This window comes from Bactrocera latifrons, unplaced genomic scaffold, assembly GCF_001853355.1.
Source record: "Bactrocera latifrons isolate USDA-ARS-PBARC rearing strain unplaced genomic scaffold, ASM185335v1 scaffold_12, whole genome shotgun sequence".
Lineage (NCBI taxonomy): Eukaryota > Metazoa > Arthropoda > Insecta > Diptera > Tephritidae > Bactrocera > Bactrocera latifrons.
The window spans coordinates 716,717-736,912 of record NW_017534630.1 but is presented as its reverse complement, the minus strand read 5'-3'; the positions used below and the strand labels follow the sequence as shown (position 1 = coordinate 736,912).

Here is a 20,196-nt window from a genome sequence, read left to right as displayed (position 1 = left end):
GCGCTCCGCGATTGCGTTTGCCATTCATCAGTTCATTCATTGAAAGCACGAAGCAGCCAGCGAGCACACGTACGAATGCCAGCTGAGTTCGTACGAAGTGGCGAGTCGTCTACTCGGCAGCTGAGATAGTGACCAAAGCTTTTTCTACAACTTTGTGGCACTTCTTAAGCTGATGCAGCTAACCAACATCTCAGCTGTGTTGCGGAGCGTGTTGCCGCGTAGACGCGCTCGTGCAGTAGCAGCGACGCTGCCGCCAAAGTGAGTGGGGCTGAGTGCAAAAGCACGCGCATTCTTTACAAAGCTCGCTGTTATCGCACGCTTTGAAGGTGGCGCAGGCGTCGCCGCTGACGCAGCGCACACGTATAGCATTGCAGTGGAATTGCAGCTCTATCGGCTCTAGCTAGCGCTTGCTGTTGATAAATATCGCCTAGCGTAGACGCCGCTGCATGGTCGCTCGCCAGTTCATTCGCAAGGTTTTATATATTCGTCCATTTGGCGAATGGAGTTCAGTTTGGTGCTTAAGCGCGGGGCGTGTATCTCGTACTCTGGATTAGCTGTTAGTTGGACACAGTGAATTAACTGTAATTTTGCAAATAATTTGGGGCAAATTTTTTTTTGTTAGACAAATGTGCGCGCATTGTGGTGCGAAGTAGAAAACGATTAGTGCCTAATGAAACGGATATCCTCGAACTAATTTCACAAAACCAAAAACAAAAAAAAATTTTGGAATAAAAACAAGAAAAAATAATAATAAGCAGCAACTACAAAATTTTTTCTTTTGACAAAAGCCTAATTTGTGTAAAAATTCGGCGCTTTTCAATAAAGAAAAAAAAAATACTTTAAATATGTGCTTATATTTCCGTTGATAAAAAAATTAATTTGAAATATTGTTTTGTGTGCCACAACAGGGTTGGATATCGCCCACATCGCTGAACCTTAAATTAGCTTCTAAAATTGTGCTACTTCTGAAGTGAGTGTATGCAACAAACTATTTGTTCGTAAAAAGAGCATAATTTCAAAAGCAAAATATAAATTTTTTAAACACTAAAAAATTCTTGTTTGGAATTGAAAAAAAACTGCAAAATATTGTGTTGTGCCAAAAAATATTCGCAATGTATAAGAAAATGTCGGTCAAGTGGAAATTGCTTAATGGATTACAAGTGTCAGCTGTTCTGTTGGCGCTAATTGCACTTAACACGGATATACAAACAGTGCAGGCGGTACGTGTGAGCGGACAGCGCGGCAAAGGTAGGTGTCAACATGTGAAGGAAACAAGATTGAAATGAAAAAGGTTAATGCTTATAACGGAAATGCGCTCAAGGATATCTTAATATATGTATACTAATAAGTAGCAAGAAAGTTATAAGGATTATCATAAAGTTAAAAAAAAATATCAAAAAGTTAAAATAAAAAATGTATAAGGTTTCCAAGAGCAAACCAAATTTAACGCTCAAGGCCATGAGCTGCGGAAATATTAATTACAGCTTATTTACAAACCAATGAAAATTAATTTTTCCAACGCTCAATATACTGCTAATGGAATAGTTGAAATTAGAAACAGTTTTTTATTAATATAAATAAAACTATTAAATTGTTGAATATAAAAAAGAAAGAAATTTCGACAAAAAATACTTATAAACATTCAAAGCTGCGAGGAAAAAAGTTTAAGTAAGCAGGAATATGCACAAACAAGTCTTAGAAGTGGAAAACTCGTTACATACATTTAGAAACTTTCCTGAGAAACTAATTTTTAACTGTTTTACACATATTTGAGATTGTAATTCTTTATAAAAAACACATATGCATTAGATTTCAATAGTAAATCTATTTTTAGCAGCAAAAATTGGAATACTTTCTTCATATTTTTAAAATTTTTAATTCATTCTTCAAAACCTATGTCGTTCCCCTCTAAGTATGCTGTACAAACTTTTTTTCCAATTCTCGAAACAGTTGTTATAGTCAATTTCCGGAACAGCCTTCAATAAACGTACCAATTCACGTTTAATGTCTTCAATTGACTGTAAACGGTTTTCCCTAAGCGATCGCTTGAGTTTGCTCAATATCCAGAAGTCACCCGAAGCTAAATCAAGCAAACACGATGGTTCCGACATGATATTGGTTGAAGATTTTGCGAAAAACTCACGAAGAATCATTGCAGTTTGAGATAGTGCGTTATCGTATTGCAAAAACCAAGAATTAGTGACCCATAATTCTGGCCTGTTTTTACGAATAGCTTAGCGCAAACACCGCATACGACTCAAAAAGTATTCCTCGTTTATAATTTGGCCGATCGGTAGGAATTTGAAGTGTACCACATTTCAATAATCGGATAAAACTTTCAATACAACCTTGATTTTTGACCTGCTTGTCGTGGTTTTTTCGGCTTCAGCTCACTTTTTTCATGATGTTCTGCCGTTTGATCTTCTGTTTCTGAAAGCATAGATCCAAGACTCATTCGCAGTAGTAATACGTTTTGTGACATCCTGCTAGTCGAAAGCATTATGTGACCGACGTTAACGGGACGCTATTTTTCGAAAAATTGTAATGATTTTGTAACTAAGCGTTCTTCACTTTTCTTAGGCCCAAATAATGTTTCAAAAGAGTTTTCACTAATCCTACCAATATTCCAACGATGAAAGTAAAATCTCCGACTGTTAATCTTCGATTCTCCAGCACCAATTCTTTATTTTAGTGATGGCCGTCTTGGACGTGGTTCGTCGTCAACGCGTTCTTGGCACTTTTTGAATAATTTGTACCAAGCAAAAACAATTGCTCGAGTTATCGGCGAGAACATTTTCCCAGAAATTTGATTCCGTACACAAATTTAATGGAACTTCTATATTGAATAATTCCACTCATTGTAAAAATCGCCGAATGCACGTTATGCACTTCAGAAAGACAAGCAGATGTCACTGACACTCATAATGACCAAGAAAAATAGATTTCGACAAATGGCTTCTACCGCGAAATTTAAATTAAAAAGTCTTACTATTTTTCCCATGACAGCTTATCTACTTTTAGGGCAAATATAATATTATCTAATCAACCCGCTTTCAATTACATGTATATTGAGTGTCTTATGCCTACAGATCAGTTTAGAAACTCAAATCATAACTTCTTGAACTTTGACTGCACATTAGTGTAATTTGGCTTAACATTGCTATAACAGGTTTAAAGAAATTGTGAACATTTTTTACCGAAAATGTTTTATTCAAATTATATTAGACATACGTATAGACAAGGTCGCCACCAAAGAGTTCATATTAAGGTATTCTCCCAGAAAAAGAATATGTCCGCACTTTAACGGTCTTAAATGATATTATTATTTTTTCTTTTTTTATAGCTATTCTAATATAAGATCGCTTGAATGCGATATAAGTTTTAATTATTTTACTTTATCGTCCTAATCAATTATATCTTGCCAAATATGACTCCTGGTAAAACTTATTTTATAGTTTGAACGGTTTTTAGTAAATTTTGCTTGGTCGGAAGTTGATTACTCGTTACAAAGTCTGAGGGAATTTATTTTCTTGTGAAAATATTACGTAATTTGTTGATATGAAAAATTATAAAAAAATTAGAAAATATGTAATTTAATATTTATCGAAAATGTCAGTTTTATTAAGCAAAAAGTTTTTGATATATTCCAAATACATAATTATTAAAATTCATTCGCCCCTTTACAATCTCAGTTATTTACTAATGACCATTTTATGCTTACTCCAAGGTTCAAATTGAAATTTTGCAGGGAAGAAGGGATTGGTGTTCGAAAAATTTATAAAAATTAGTTATTATTCGACATGAAAACCAGAAAGCTATAAAGAAGATAAGTAATAATAAATTTAGAAATTAATCGAATCGAAATGGTTACAAACTTATATATATATTTTTATTTCTTCGTATTAACCCTAAAAGTTATTCGAAATACCTGAAGTGTTCAATTAATATCACAAATTTAAAACTGCGTGCTTATAACCAACTCCTTTCAGATTTTAAGTATTATTAAGCTCACATCACAGAGCAAAAAATAACATTCTTTACAAACGACCGAGCCCAACATATGTACACATACAATTTTTTTATATTATATAAATTAAGCATATGCCTCCACATGCGTCACAAACGCACTTAAAGACAATGAAATAGTATCGAAAATTTACTAATTTTGAAGCAAAAACTGCGATTTCAATGTCACAAAAACGCGTGCTACAAACGTCTTTAACGAAAATCCATATTGAGTATTTAAATTTCAATTTCACAAAAAAGACAACGCACAGAAACAAATATTAATTGAAAAATGCGTTAGACAAGACAAAGCGCAACACTTGAGCGTTGCCCACCTGCTCACCATTAATCATGCGTTCATTAATCACGGCGCGTTAAAGATGCGCCGCCATCAACAAGTCAATGTGGTCAACGCCGCCGGCAATGCCATGACAGCTAACAGAAATCATCTTTCACACTTTAACGGTTAAACAGCTGCAAGCAAATAAATTGAATTTATTTTATTTTTTATTTGCAATATTATTGTTATTTATTTCTGTTTGACATTTAATAGATTAGCGCTACGAAGGTGTTGGAGCTGACGCAACCTAGCAGTCATTTTGATATTTTTTGTTTTAAGCCCAAATTTTTGTTAAAAATTGTGTTTGCCATCGCATACAATAGCCACTAAATGAATCATAAACATCTGCAATCAATTCACCGTCACTTTTGACGGCTCTATCAATGTTGCACCGATTTCACTGTTATTTGGGATTATTTTCGTGCATCTCTCTTTCACAGCAAACAATACCAGCGGGCAGATGTTATTCAAAAAAATATTGCAATAATAACAATAATAAGCGTAGTGATAAAACAGTCATGTAGCCATTAATCTCACTTATTCATCAGCATATATATAATTGCCTGCTTCTGTTTTGACAAGCTCTCCGTTTGTACACAACAAAGCTGCAGTAGCCGCTATATACCAGCTGTTAGTATTGGTAAATTGCAAAAAAATGAAAGTAAATTTAATTAATATAATCATTAGCTGAGTCGCTGCCGCAATGAGTTCGTTGCCTAAGCCATTGTTTTGGTAGACGAGCTATAGTTGTGGGAGGTGTTAAATAAATACCGAATACTCGCTTACATAGTTTAGCAGACAATGTGAGAGAAATTGCATTCACACAACACAACAACAGCGCATATTGTGCATTAGTCATGTTTTTATTTCTGAAATATTATTTTTTTTTTGTGTATGTATGTGTATGAGTAAGACAGCAGCAAACTGCAGTTGGTCTAAAGAAGTTCGTTGCTTGAGTCTTTTGTATTGAGTGTGTGGTGTGCAGCAAAGTTCGTTGTTCGGCGCGCTCAATCGCACACATATACTAGTACATTGCATTGTTTATATGTTTTGTATGTATGTATGTACATATGTAGCTGTAATGGTAATTTGCGTGTTTTTATGCAATTAATCTGCATTTCAGCGCTGCTGGTTTTTTCTTATTAATTAACAGCAACTGGTCATTATTTTATTAGAATTGTTAAGGGAAAATATTATGCAAAAACTTACATTGGTATTATATATGTACATGGGTTATTGATTTTATAGGCTCAAGCGTCTATATAAAGAATAATGATAATATACAAGTATGTAATATAATATATATATCTTGTCACCTAAAAATCAAAATAACTCATATTGAAAAAAATATTTACTCTATTATATATTTATTTACTATATTTACTAAATATTGGTTATATCTGACTACGGAAACTGAAATATTTATGCTACACATACGTATGTGACGATTAGTACTTTTCTGGTTAGCCGTATGACTATATTTCATTTATTTTTTGGTTTTGCTTAACGAAAATCCCACCAAATTACTCCGCAATTATGAGATCCTAACCAACCTTTATGACTATGTAACAATATTTGAATTTGAAAAATTATCATCTGATCAAATTTGAGCAGGATTGACAAGAATTTAATTTTCACTATTTTAATTCAAATATTTCTCATAGACAGTAATAGTTTCCTGGGCCATTTTCATACACCTGTTCTCATTCATATATCTGATTTACCATTGTAATTCAAATAATTCTTTTAGACAGTAAACGTTTTTTTAGCCAATATAAGTATGCCAACGTTTTAACTAAACTTCCATACACTTGGTGTAAACTTACACACATTCATACTTCTGATCAAGATTGAGCCGGACTGACAAAAATACAAATATTAATTCAAATATTTCTCATATATAGTTTCCTTGGCCAATATGAGTATGCCCATGCTTTAACAAAATTTTCTTGTACTTGATACAAACCTCCGCTCATTCATACGATGCTCAGCTGCATTGTCAATTATCTCTTTTGTGGCCTCTACTCGACGTCGCTTTTGCAGAAGGTTCAGGTCTTCTGGTACGTGTCTAGCATTGGAAAATCTAAGCAGTTGTTGAGACGATCTACCTCTTTGTTGGCCACCTGTTTTTTATATTTTTTTCGATGTTGGTAACGTTACCAAAAGTGGATGGACAATTCGCTTTAGGCATGTTCTCTATAACTGCACGACCTACACAGAATACTTTGCGCCGTCAGATACATACATTATTTGTGTTCCTGATAATTTTCCAATATACTTCTGCAAAAATTTTTACGCTTTTAGTATTGAACTAGTCACCAAACAACCCTTTTTCTTTTGTAAAAATGCATATATTTGTAACTATTTGTATTAAATTATTCACTTTAGATTGAAGAATACATACGTACAAATATAATATGTGTAAGTCAATGCAAATCAAATGAACTCCCGCCAGTTACTACGAAAACACAATATGACATCCATACACAAAATCTTAATTAGAAAATGTCGATGATTTTGTAATAACAGACGAAACAAGCACACAAGTTCAACTGAAAAATGCCCGAATCAAAACAAAACTCAAATTGTAAACAAAGCAAAATGGTAAACAAAATATTCCAATAAAAATCGAACGAATATCGCATGCAGCCTCATAAAACTGCCGAGGAAAAAATACTGTTACAAAATATGCACAAACACACATACATATGTATAAACATCAATACCTGAACTCCACACACATGTTTGCAAATCGATTGCGGCAAGTGGCAGCACCAGCAGCCAGCAGACAAACTGGCTTACGAAGCAATGCGACGCAACTCCGCAACTCGCAGACATTGACAAATGCCGGTCAGTTGTTATAAACATAAGTGTAAGAAAAACAAATCAGCTAAAAATAATGCAGAAGTCGATTGCCAGAAAAAACAAACGAAGCGGCATGTTGCCTTTTGCAACTGCAACCGCCGCTACTCCAAGTGTTTACGATTGCCACTGTTGTGCTACGAAAACACCAAACACAACAAATAAGAGAAGAGTAACAAAAAAAAGACGATAAGAACAACAAGACTTGAAAATATTATGTGTTGCAAAAACAACAGTTGCAAATATGCTACAATCGAACGAGTGCCACAGTTTAACTATTTGTGTGAATTATTTGCCACTTGGCTGAGAAGATGATGTGTCACAACAAAGGATCATTTGTGTGCGTGCGACAACTACAAAAACAACAATTATACATATTGCTAAGCATTCTATTCGTGTTGAAGTGATGAGCGTTTGAAATGGCAAAAGATGGCTACAAAAAAATTAACACGGTTGCATTAGCATTCAAGTTGCTGTTGCATTGTGCATAAATGGCGCAAAGTAAGTGTGTCTGCTGATTGACGACCAACATTTAACTGTCCGTCTTAGCTTGACTGTTGGTGGAAATAATTGATGACACTGTCACTGTTAGAAAAAAAAAATTGATTTTTCTCATCTTTCATATACTACTTTCGTCGAAAGGATACATTATAGAGCCATATGTATAAATAATGCCAACTTTCTATGAAAATTCTTTGTTCTTGTGTCAAAATTGTTAAAATCAATACTTTATCTAGTCTCCATATGATTGATGGCTTAATATTTAAGGTAGCTTTATGAAATTGAGAGAGCAGCTTTCTATGATAACAGTCTGTTCTTGTACCGGCAATGCTTGTAATAATAAATAACTAACATTTGGCCTCTGGAGACATTATTCCGTCATTGTAAGACTTTCATCAGCGTAATCGAAATTTCAAATTTCTTGAGCAGAAGCCAGAGAACCATTGTTGTGCTAGATGAATTAATTATATAAAGCATTGTCTCCGTAAACTTCACAAATTTCATTGTTGGCTTACGTGGCATTCTTTCCTTTTTCTATACAAAAATTTCAGGATATAGCGATTTTATTCATTATTTTAACTCATTTTTGAACAGCTGCAACTATTTTTTTTTTCAACTTACCGGAATTTAATTTTTTATGATTAAGCCTAAAATCTCACCTTTCCAACACTATATGGTATGAGACAATATGATTGGTAGCACTGGAGATATACGACATCTATTGACATAATACGAAAAGACTTCTTCGACTATCCGATATCTATTCCCCAATGAGTTTCTTGTTCTTCTTCTTTAATATTAAATATTATCCGAGTTTCTTAGCTACTTTATTTTAGTGCAAACACTTCAGACAGTTAAATATATTAAGACAAACACGAACTCATATGTTTCTTCACACATACTTGTACATAGAAAATATACAACTCTAACCAGAAAGAGTCCACGTGTCTCAATTAATATTTTAAATGACTTGTGACAAGCAGAAGCAAGCAATTCTGTCTAGTCGCTGTTAACAGCAAAGCTTAAGCAACGCATAATAACTATATGACCACATACATATATGCTTGCTTACTTGGACGAGTATGTGTTGCATGTGATTGACATGCCTATTACATATTAACAACTTCATACGTTCATGCACTTGTTGCAGCAGCTACAACAGTTGATTTACCGTTTTGCGCCATATTTCATTTTATTTACTTCTATACTGTTTGTTACTATATATTTCATAAAAGTAAACCTACTTGCAACACTGTTGCACCACATACATACATGAAAACTGTAAACAAAAATATTGTCACTTTTGTGTAACTTTAATTTGTGCATTTTTAATTTCCTTCCTACATTCCCATTTTCACAACATACTGTTGCATGCATTTTTTTACTCTTGTTTTTTGCTGGCACTTAAGTGAGACGGTTACACTCCAGTTTAGCAAATCGCAATTATACGGCAAATGCATATTTTTGGTTGACTTGAACGAGTTTCCACTTGTGACATAATTTCAATGCTTATGATTACTTTTTCACTTAATTTTTTTTTTTACCTCAGTGCATAATATGCAGGCTTGTCAGCTGCCTTTTATGCCTGTATTTATGTGTGTGATATTTTTTATTCTGCTAAGTATTACATGCGCCTGTTTATAGTGTATATTTATAACTATGTACTATATTACAACATGTCATCATTAGGTTGCCTTTTTTATATTATACATATATAAATTGTATTTGTTACATATATGTATATATATGTAATTATATTTTTTTCTTGTAACAAGCACCTGTTATAGCTGTACTTATAGACAGGTCTTGTTGTTTCCTTTTGAAGGTGATGTCAGTCAACATGGCGTATAAGTGACTTTTGACTGACATAAAAGACTTCTCAGATGCATAGATATGAACGATTATTATGTAGCTGTTGCGCATATGAAATTGGTTCGCTGCTTGCTTGGTTGGCAAAACATATTTATTCAATTACGTTTTCAAATTCAACAATTAGTTGTACGTATTGTGTCAGTTGCTTAATTTGTAGCCGAACAAGACACGCAAATGCTTCCAAGTGGTTTACAATATTGATTTTTCTAAAGTTTTTAGCAGATTTAAAACATTTTCATGTAATTTGTAACACCCAAAATATTTCGAAGAACCTACAAAGTGGATATATAAGGGATCTGCATAACTCACATATATACAAAAAAAAGTCCCTCAGTGCTTTAGATATGAATCTGAAAATTTAAACACATCCTTTTCTTCCTAAATCAATCTCCCAAAATAATCTAGTCATTCGATGACATATAAACTGGCGCAAACTTCTCTTGAAGCCAACTTAACTTCATTAAGCGAGTTCTGCGATGGTGGATGCATCAAAAATGTCCAGCCATGCTCTTCCAGTTTTTTCCGAATCATCGTAGATGTATGTAGTCTAGCGTTGTTTTGATGGAAAATGATTTTTTTTTCGATTTCTTACTTCAATCTCATCAGTTATTGAAAGTAAAATGTAGAATTAATCGTTCGACCAGACTGGAGCAGCTCATAGTGGATGATTTCGTTCTAATCTCACCAAATACTCAGCACAACTTTTCGAGGCATCAATCCTGGCCTTAGTTGAGCTTTACCACGCTTGAAGCATGATCTTTTTCGCACATTATTGTCGTATTTAATTCACTTTTCGTCTCCTGTTACCATTCCCTTCAGAAATTCTTCGATTTCATTTCGTTTCAGCAAATAACGATGGGTCGACTAGAGCGAGGTGCATTTTTCACATCAAAATTTCCAAAACGGAAGCAAACGAACCATTTCGAACTGATTTAGCATCATCTCCGTAAATTTCACAAATTTTATTGGCGGCTTGAGGGACATTTTTCCCTTTTTTATACAAAAATTTCAAAATATGGTTAATTTGTTCATTATTTTCACTAATTTTTGAACAGCTGTAACTTGTTTTCAACTTCCCCGAATTTATTGATTTTTTTTTTTTCTTTTGTTAAATGAATCGTAAAATCTCAAAAAATTTGAGTTTTATATAGTTTACCAGATAACTCAAAACACTTTCTATAGCTTCATGGAGTGGTCGAAAATATAATTTTTTTTTATTAATTAATATTTTTTTGTTTCATAGAAATAATCTGCAATACCTGTATGCTTTGTCATACTTTATACTATTATTTACTTGACTTTAAAAACAGTTTATTGGCACACTAGGAGAAATCAAGAAGCAAAAACAAAGAAGTATATTTATTTTATTTCATAATAACAAAAGTATGCGGCGATTGCAAAATACGAGTAGCCAAAGGACGCAAGTACAAGCGTTCATTCAAGCATTTAGCAAACACACAACTACTTACACACATACAACTCTGTTTATAGTATATACACACAAAAAATATTAACAATAGGTTGCACGTCATTGCTGTAAAGCATAATAACTATAACTGGAACTGTAACTGTAACAATAACAAAAAACTAACTGCATTTAACCACAACTATGTGTATGAATACACATATATGTATGTACTAGATATATCAAGCTTATTTCTACGACAGACTTCAATTATTGATTAGCCCGCTAGTACGTATGAGCGATTAGAGCCAAAACAAGCGCTGGTGAGCCAGAGTAGGCGGCTGCCTTGGCTCCACTTAAAACTACAAAAATTAATACGATTAAATCGTACACACATATACAACACAAAAACAGATAGCAGCATAACAAGTAAGCTGTTGGCGCTAGTCAAACGACAGCCTGTCTGTGGCAGTTGCGGCCAACACAAGTGCATGTATGTGTCAGTATGTGTGTAGGCACATAAAAACTATTGCGTGATTTGAAAAAATGCGAGATTTTAATTAAAAAATACGTAAAGTGTTGGTTGGTATTTAGAGTTGTAGATTTCAGTGATCGATTGAACGCAAATGTTCTTCAACACTTTTGGTTTTTTTTATTTGTTTTGTGGGAGAGAAGAGCGTGCTATGTTTTGTATTTATTTTTATTGCTCTGATGTAAACTTTTTGATTTTGTGCTTTTAATACAATTTTCCTTATTGTAGTATGGTTTCTTATGATATATAGTATACTTGGTGTACATAGGAGACGTAAAGGCGAGATCAGTCTTAAGAGCTAATACTTAGAGAGAATCACTAGAGAGAATCATTTTAAGGTTTCCACAATTCGATATTTCACTATATAAAATGAAAACAAAAAATTATTATCTTTGACCCGCCCGACTGCATGCTCATTTTCACATATCAAAGTTCATTTACACTAGTTACTCATACGCCCCGCACCTGCAACCAGCAAACGCGCTCTAAGGCGGAAATCGAAAAAAATTCCAATAATGTCTTGAACAGCACATCAATTATCTAGAAAAAGCTGGCTTCGGTGCAAAATCCCCAAAATAACCTGCAATTTTCGCACCTGTGTTTGAAAGATCATAAATTTTACTATACATTTTTTAAGCATGGCAACATCATCAGCTGTATTAATGCATGTACATTATTTTTTTGGAAATTATAGCACATTTTTGTTCAAAATCCGGTATTTTTGTTTACCAATTTCTTTCTACAGTGTGGTTTGTGTGAGCTAAAAAGTGCGTTCATCTGCAAAAATGTACGTGCGTCTTGTCTCCTTTTGTTGAACTCGCTACTTATTTTCATTTCGATTTTATTGCTAGCTCGTAAATGATTTTTTTTTATCATCATAACAATATGCTTCACTTAATGAATAGCGTTAGCTTTCATAGCAAATATGAAAGCTGCTTTTTGGCGCGTGTAAAGCGGATTACTCAAAACGGTTAATGAGCTTAGTGGCTGTATGTATATCGAGGCTTTTCTAGCTTAATTGAATGCATTACCAGCTATTTACAGCTAAATAACAATCGCATCTAACCGTTATTCAAATCCCATTTATTTATGCAAATACACGCAATTTGGAGATTTCCTTTTCGTTGCTTTTTCACTTTCATTGAAATATAACTGTAAACTAACGCATCACAAAGCGCTTACGTTAGTGTTTGTTTGATGGAAATTATAGACAATCTGTATTGATATTAAGCAAATCCACCTTGTAATAATGTGAAAGGCAGTTTATATAGTTTTGTGCAGGCATGCAATGATGAAGAAGATTTCGTAAGAAGTTGAATTACTTGCTCGCTTCCGCTTGCATAAAATGCCTTTGTGCGTAGTTATATTTGTGTAGTATGACTTGTGTAATACTGCCGTAAATATAATTTCAGAATAAGTTTTTGTGATGCTTTTCCCTCTTACTTGGAGGACGTAATATTTTGTTGAGTATTCTTGGCACAAATTAAAGTACTTTCTACACATCAGATGGTTCATGTTTCGCAAATAGTCTCCTCAATTTCTACTTGTGCTTTACTCAGCAGACTTTTTATGGGACTTACCACCGATCTTGGGACTTCTTCTTTAATGCCATTTGTAGAAGTTCTCGCAGGTGAGGAAAGTTCTCTGAGCACCAATCATCTGAGAGTGGTCAGAAATGATTATTGTACATATGGCTCAAACAGCTCACGATTTCCGGTCTTAAACCAATCATCCTCGGGTAGTCAAAAAATATCCTTTTGATGGCGACATAAACTGAGATGGCGAAAGATCCTTCCTTAGGGCTTAGCGGTGGATTTGGGATCTGCCACGTAAAATGCCCTATCAATAAAAGGAAGAAAATAGCCTCGGTCACATCAAAAACTATATCTTCATCACATAAAATCATTACTTCACAACTTTTGAAAGAGATTAAAGTAATGAATTTGTGAAAACTTTTCATACATTTATTTCGAAAAGAAGGTCTGAAATGTATAGATCAGCATAATGATTAAAATCATGTATGAAACATGTATGAAGCTCAAAATTACCTAGCAAAACATCGCTTTTTTTCACACTGGCTCGAAAAAAATAACTTCCAATGTGACTAAAAGTATCCAGAAGAAACCACCTGCAGCTTCTAAAGGAATTCGTTAAAAAAAAATCAGAAAGCAAAATTTAAAAAATCTTGAATTTATTATATGAATATGTACTTACTCTCCACTTTCTTTAATTCGTAATTCATAAGGACTATTTACGGTTTGCTTTCTTTCGTGTTTTCGTGTATCTATCTATTTCTCTCTCTCTCTCTCTCAGTTCATTCAGTCATGTCCATCTGCATTGGTATTAACAAGAAATCGCCCTTTAGTTTTTAAGATATCGAAATAAAATTTTGCTCACGTCCTTTCCACGTCAAGCAGCTGCTCATATGTCCGATCCGCCGCTTTCGCACCAGTAGAGCACATATCTGCCATACAAATCGAATGACCAGAATCCAATTCTTGTATGGAAAACTTTTTTATTTGAAGAGACAGGAAATTTGGCTCAAATCAATATCTGAAGTAGTAATGTAAAAACGTGTGCTATTCAGATCACTATAGCTTGTAGCTGTCACGCAAACGTACAAGGCATAGCCACAATTGTGGCACAAATTCCATAACACTTTCTTACAAAGTAGTCCATTGGAAAGTGTCCTAAAAATTATGCTAAAAAGCTGATCAAAAATAGCTAAAGAAATCAAGCTTCCTTGAAAATCATGCTCATTACGCTATTAACGCGCCAACAATTTGTGCTAATTACAAAGTATCGGTAGTATGCAGCTTAATTAGGCGAAAGTGTGCTCCAAACCAACTGTTTAATTTATGCGCATTTGATGATTAAGTCGAAGACAACTAAAATAAGGAATTTACTTTAAGTGATTTTGTGTACGTGTGGCGCATTTCACAATTTCGCTAATGTTATAATAGAGGTGTAATTACAGCATAAAAATGTCTGCAACAGAATTAGCAGCACTTTCCCACTTGCATCCTAATGCGCATGTGCAACGGCATTTTGTGTTTATTAATAGGCAGATTGTCCGTAATTTCCGTTTAACTCTGTAGTTTGTGGATTATGGGTTCCGTTTGATTTATCTAATATTTTTCCACTGCTTTTTTGAGTTTGTTTGCAATTTTTTGAGTACAATTTTTTTTCAACTTTAAAAAAAAATTATTATTTATTTCGCTACTTTCTTTATCTTCGCACAAATGACAACAACAATTTACGATTAATGACTAAAAACCGCTTTATTACAGCATACGGCTGTGAGTTGTCACACGAGCGCATACACACCTATTTATCTACGTGTGTGTTTATGTACATGTGTGGATGAAATGCATTTCTTTCTAGCACTCTAATGTTTATTTTAGCCTTAGAAAAAGTTGTGCGTCTGCTTTTGGCCATTATTAAGTTTGTAGTTTACGGCCAAACAACAGCCAGTTTATGATCCAGCAACACCACCAACTTAAACACACGAAAGCACACGCGCACATTGGAAATAATTGCGAACAAGTTGTGCTGGTAAATGAACCAAAAGCCTGTCAGCTTGTGCTAGCCCACAAAAACATGTGTATCCAAGTACAACAACAAACTACAGGTGTATATAAATTTTTATACACACCCCTTGTCGATGCATGTACGCCGCTGTGAATTTATGTTTGTGTTGTTGTCGCGGTTGTGTGGTAAATTTCGCCAACTGGTTGGCGATTTTCATGACCTCTGTTAATGGCAGTGGATCATCTCAGCTGATTGTGCGATTTTATTTTTTAAATGAATCTTTGTTGTTTTTATTGCATTGTTCAAGCAAACTCAACTACGGTACGTACGCTGAAAATCAATATGTTGGAGCTATGACTAATTTTTCGGCCACACTCGTTTATTTTTTATTATTGTTTATATTTCCTTCTATAAGCTTTTTCTTCGATTTTCTTTTTAAAAATTATTTAACCAACACATTCCGAAGTGTCTGAAGCGCAATGCTATTCCTTTTTATGTTTTATGCAGTTTATTGCATGCAACATGTGGCCGCTTGCTAGCATGTTGAAGATAATGTTTTCGATAATTATTTGGCCAGTTATTGATTTTTATATAATAAGCATTTAGCTAATAAGTATAAATGTTGCAGCGCTGGCATAACAACTTATTCAATCAACAGTGCAACGGGAAATGAAAGGATAATAAAGCTTAGCTTTTCTCATTTGCCAATGTGGGTTCGTTTATTATTTTCCGACGCAATATGGCAACACACAAACACACAGCTCACATAAAAATGCATGTAATGGCCGGATACCATTATATCTGATGCGTATCTGTAGGCAATTGTGGCCATATTAAGAAACAAAAAATTAAAATGCAACAATAAAGTTATTGTTGTTGCATTATTTATATAGGAAACATTTATAGAAAACGTTTACCCGCTTATAAATTTTTTTTGGAATTTAAATTTTTAATGCCTTGTCTGCAGTGATGATATTTTGTGATTCATATTCCTTGCAATAACACAGAGATTATGCAGCATTTACAGCAACTAAACCAACAACATTCGGCAAATAATTATCAAATACATAAACAGATAATAGAGAGATAGATATAGATAAGATATAAAATTCTCAGAAGGGCATAATCAGTTGGTGGCAGCGGCATTTCTAGCTGCATAAGACCTCATCATACTCTTCGCATAAAATACCTAACTGGTTACTAGATCCACAAAAGGAGATAACTGCCAATTAAGTTGTAATCAGTTACCCAAAGTAATTTCGCGTTTTATGACACAGATTTCTGTTCTTAAGCTTTTTTTTCGAAATTTTTAAAATATCCCTTAAATTGACAGCTCACTAATGGCTGGTTGAATATTTTTCCTCTTCTAATGATGCATATGAGAGAAGGTATTATTTCAGATCGGATTTGATTTGATACCTTTATGAATTTAACCTATAAGTATTCTTCCAAACTTATAGCGTTTAAAAATATGATGATATAAATGTGATATTGAAAAAACCTTCGTGATATCACAATCCATCCGAAAGTCCAACATAGATATATTATTTGATACAATGTGATTGGTAGCACTGGAGACATCTATCAACGACATCTATTGACAAAATACGAAACGAATTTTTCAACTACCCAATATAATATGTGTTTAATGGGAATGAACCGATATTCAATACATGTCAACTTGGCACGATCGCTTATACTATTTATTAAGAGCTTTATGACACTTTAATAATAAGATCAGCATTTTCAACCTGGTATGAGTATTACCTTCTAAATATCAGGGAGCCAAATGTGAGTTATGAGTTTGCATTGCGTCCACTTTTGTGACTATTCTTGGCTACTGATTTTTGTATGAAAATCAGAACTTCTGGTTAGAACTTGATGTCGACGTTTTGCATTCATAATCCAGCTTACATATGTACGTATGTTATATATAACATAAAAGAGATGTTGAGAGCATTCGATATCATTTCAATTTTAACATGACGTTCGGAGCAAAATTCATTTCGTCTTTTTGTTTTTTTAGATGACATAGACGGAGGTGAATGAGTGGATTGTGAAAGAAATTATTTTTCCATAACGACTCCGAGAGAACTTGGTCTAAAGAAATCTGCTTTAAATTTCCAATCTTCGGATTTCTTATCTATCTACTTCTCTAAGCTATTAAAGTATTATTTATAGAGTGGCAACAAGACTAAAAATATTTGACAAGAATTTATTTTTCCTGGCAAATATATTTTTCTAATTTCTTTACAATGCATTTTGTAGAAGTTGTACCAGGCACAAAAGCTGTAAGACCCTTCACAAGAACAGACTTATAGCATAAAAATAATTGCTTGCATACACAGAGTTTGACTTTTTTATATTATAATAACCCAGAACATTTTGACATACGACCGTTATTTAAGTTGGTTATAGTAACTTAAAATATGCATCCCGGCCCAAAAATTTAATATCTTCGAGCGACTATTTTTTATAACTTTCGACGTAAATTAACTCAGCAATAGTGAATCGCTCGATGATTTAAATACAGTTGTAAGCGATGAAGCTCCAAGGCCAGTATACATATATCGATTATATGGTGAATATCATCGAGGTAGTAGGTAACTCCAAAATCACTCGTGAAAGTTGTCCATATAAGTCTTTTTTCCAGAAACTATTTATATTGTACGCAAACTAATATTAGAAGATTGGCCTAAATGGTTCAAGCAGATGTATACATCTAAATGGTATATATTTTGAAAAACAAAAAAAAATAATTTTCGATGACTAAAATTTGTTTTTGTTCTCGAATCCTGAAATATAAAAGGCAACCTACGTAAACAGTCAGACGGATATGGCATTTAGCCATCAGCTCGACACGCTGATCATTTACATATATATATATTATTACACTAGATTGATAAACGAAGAATGCACCGCGACCTTAGGTCTACTGAGCCCTCTCTTAAACCCCAAACACTCTCCCAGCCGCAGCACATTGGAATTTTCAATATTATATATGTATATACTTTATAGAGCCTTCGACGTTTCCTTTTTGGCAAACACTATACCTTGTTCAGGGTATAAATATTGCTTATATTGAGAAGCTTATTACTTCCAATATTAGTAGTTGCAATAAGACTGAAAAAACTACAACAAAATTTCGTTAATTTTCATAACCTGTAGTTAAACCATGCAACTTTAGTGAACAGGCATACAGCTTTGCTGAACTTATAAATAATTAGTAAAATTGTTTTTATTTCTCCGTCAACAACCTGCAGCAAATACATTAATCACCGAGCAAAGGGAGCACACATACCAATACATAGGCAATTATACCAGTGTATATATATAAATATCCCACTGAGTATGAGCGATTTGCTCATATTTGCCACAAACCAAGTTGGATTTGCAGGAGCACCATATCTCAGAAATTATGTATTTGTATGTGTGAAAGTGTGTGCTGTGGGCATGTAATCAGTTGCCGTTAACTCTCGTAGCTGTTGGTTAAATCGCTTCGCTTGCAATCTTAATAACGTATCGACATTTCCTACTTTTCCTTTTGCCGCGCTGATTGCTGGCGCATGCGTATGCGCTCAAACTCTCACACATATAGAAGTTGTGTTTATTGCGGCATATACAGGAAATTATTATTTACAATTTATTTATTGCACTTGCCTGCGACAGCGTGTCTTGCACTTTAAGCTAATTAATTATGAATTGGCAAACTAATATGTAAATTATAAATGGAAAAACTATAAAAAAACTGAAACAAAAATTGTAAAACATTGCGCAATTTCATGTATCTGTGTATATGTATATGACATTTAGGCAAAAAGAAGAAATGTAATAAAGGTCTACCAAATGATAAGCGGCAATACTCGAACCAGCTTTGACTTACCTTTCAATTAGATTTATATAGTATATATAAATACAGTTATATTTCAATGCACTTGTGTATAAAAAATAATAATTTTTCAGTACGACAGCGTCAAAATGCCAAAGTTGAAACACTCTTGCTCTTGTTGTTGTTCTTATTCAACGTAGTTAGTTGCCACACATTTTTCTTTTCGCTCAACGCTGGCAAGTGCTTAAAGCTGTAGTTGGTATACGAAACTAGGTAGGCGTGTAGGCTGGGCAGTAACGGCACTTTTTGTCGCAGTCAGTGGCAATTGCCACATACTGGGTGTGTTCCGGTAGTTGTCACACGGTTTCCCGCAAAAGTGAATTGAACAAAAATAATTATGAATTAAATTCACAAGAAAGGCCAGCTAATCTTTACTTTCCAGTTTTTAGAGATTGCAGTGGTAACGGTAATTTACATATCTTGTATAAGGCAGTATATATGTATGTTATATGCTGGAAAATATATATGTTTGTACAGTGTAATTTGCACTATTACATATTTACAAAAAATTTTGCCTGTCTTGTTAGCATGTATTTAACAAATAAAATTTAGAAATTTTTTTTTATTAAAAAATAAATTTTTTGTTTTTTGGGAATTGAAGTAAAAATTTATTATCAAATATTCTTAATTCGTACAAAAAAAAATAAAAATTTATTTGCAAAAATGAAACTTCCTTAGTTATAACACTTCTCATAACCCTGCCAGCAAAATCTATTTTTGGCACTACCTCCCCGATTCTAACCATGAAAACGTGTTAAATATCGCAAACTTTGATTTCACCTCTCACAGCTGTGCGCAAATTTCATAAAATTTTATGACCAAGCAAAATTTAAATAATCATTGAACCATGTGATAACCGCTTTTGGCTTAAAAAAGTGAAATAAAGCGCAACGAAACTTTTATTTATTATTTTACTTTTATTCTTCACTTTCGTTACGCCAATTACTCATATTTGCCGCCTATTAAACTTGTTCTAGAAATTGATTAAATTTCTTGTTGAGCCAAGCGTTGTTTTAGTTTAATTTTTTAATTTTGTTGGCTTGCAGATTTGCAGCATGAAATGATATTTTTAATTGTTTGCTCATTTAATGAAGTGATTATTTGCACAATAACACTTAAATGCATAAGCTAACATAGCGTTAATTTTCAACTTAATTTAAGAAATAATGATGCCATTACTTTATATAAAACTTAAAGCTTTTAATTCTATTGTATCTTATTAGATTTTGTGTATTTTAATTGATTATTTTATTTATTTA

At 33.5% G+C, this 20,196-nt stretch overlaps 1 protein-coding gene across 3 annotated transcripts in view; it reads left to right on the top strand.

Annotated features, from left to right (window-relative positions):
• The first annotated feature begins 467 nt into the window (after positions 1–467).
• Positions 468–20,196, top strand: part of LOC108978274 (laccase-5) — a 116,272-nt gene continuing 96,543 nt past the window's right edge. For 2 of the 3 annotated variants that reach the window (XM_018948448.1, XM_018948446.1), the window contains exons 1-2: positions 516–581; positions 909–1,248. In XM_018948448.1, coding sequence (XP_018803993.1) covers positions 1,113–1,248 — 136 coding nt within the window. In that variant the 5' untranslated portion in view covers positions 516–581; positions 909–1,112. Of the gene's footprint in view, positions 582–908; positions 1,249–20,196 lie in introns of all 3 variants that reach the window. The other variant, XM_018948447.1, reaches the window with a different exon arrangement.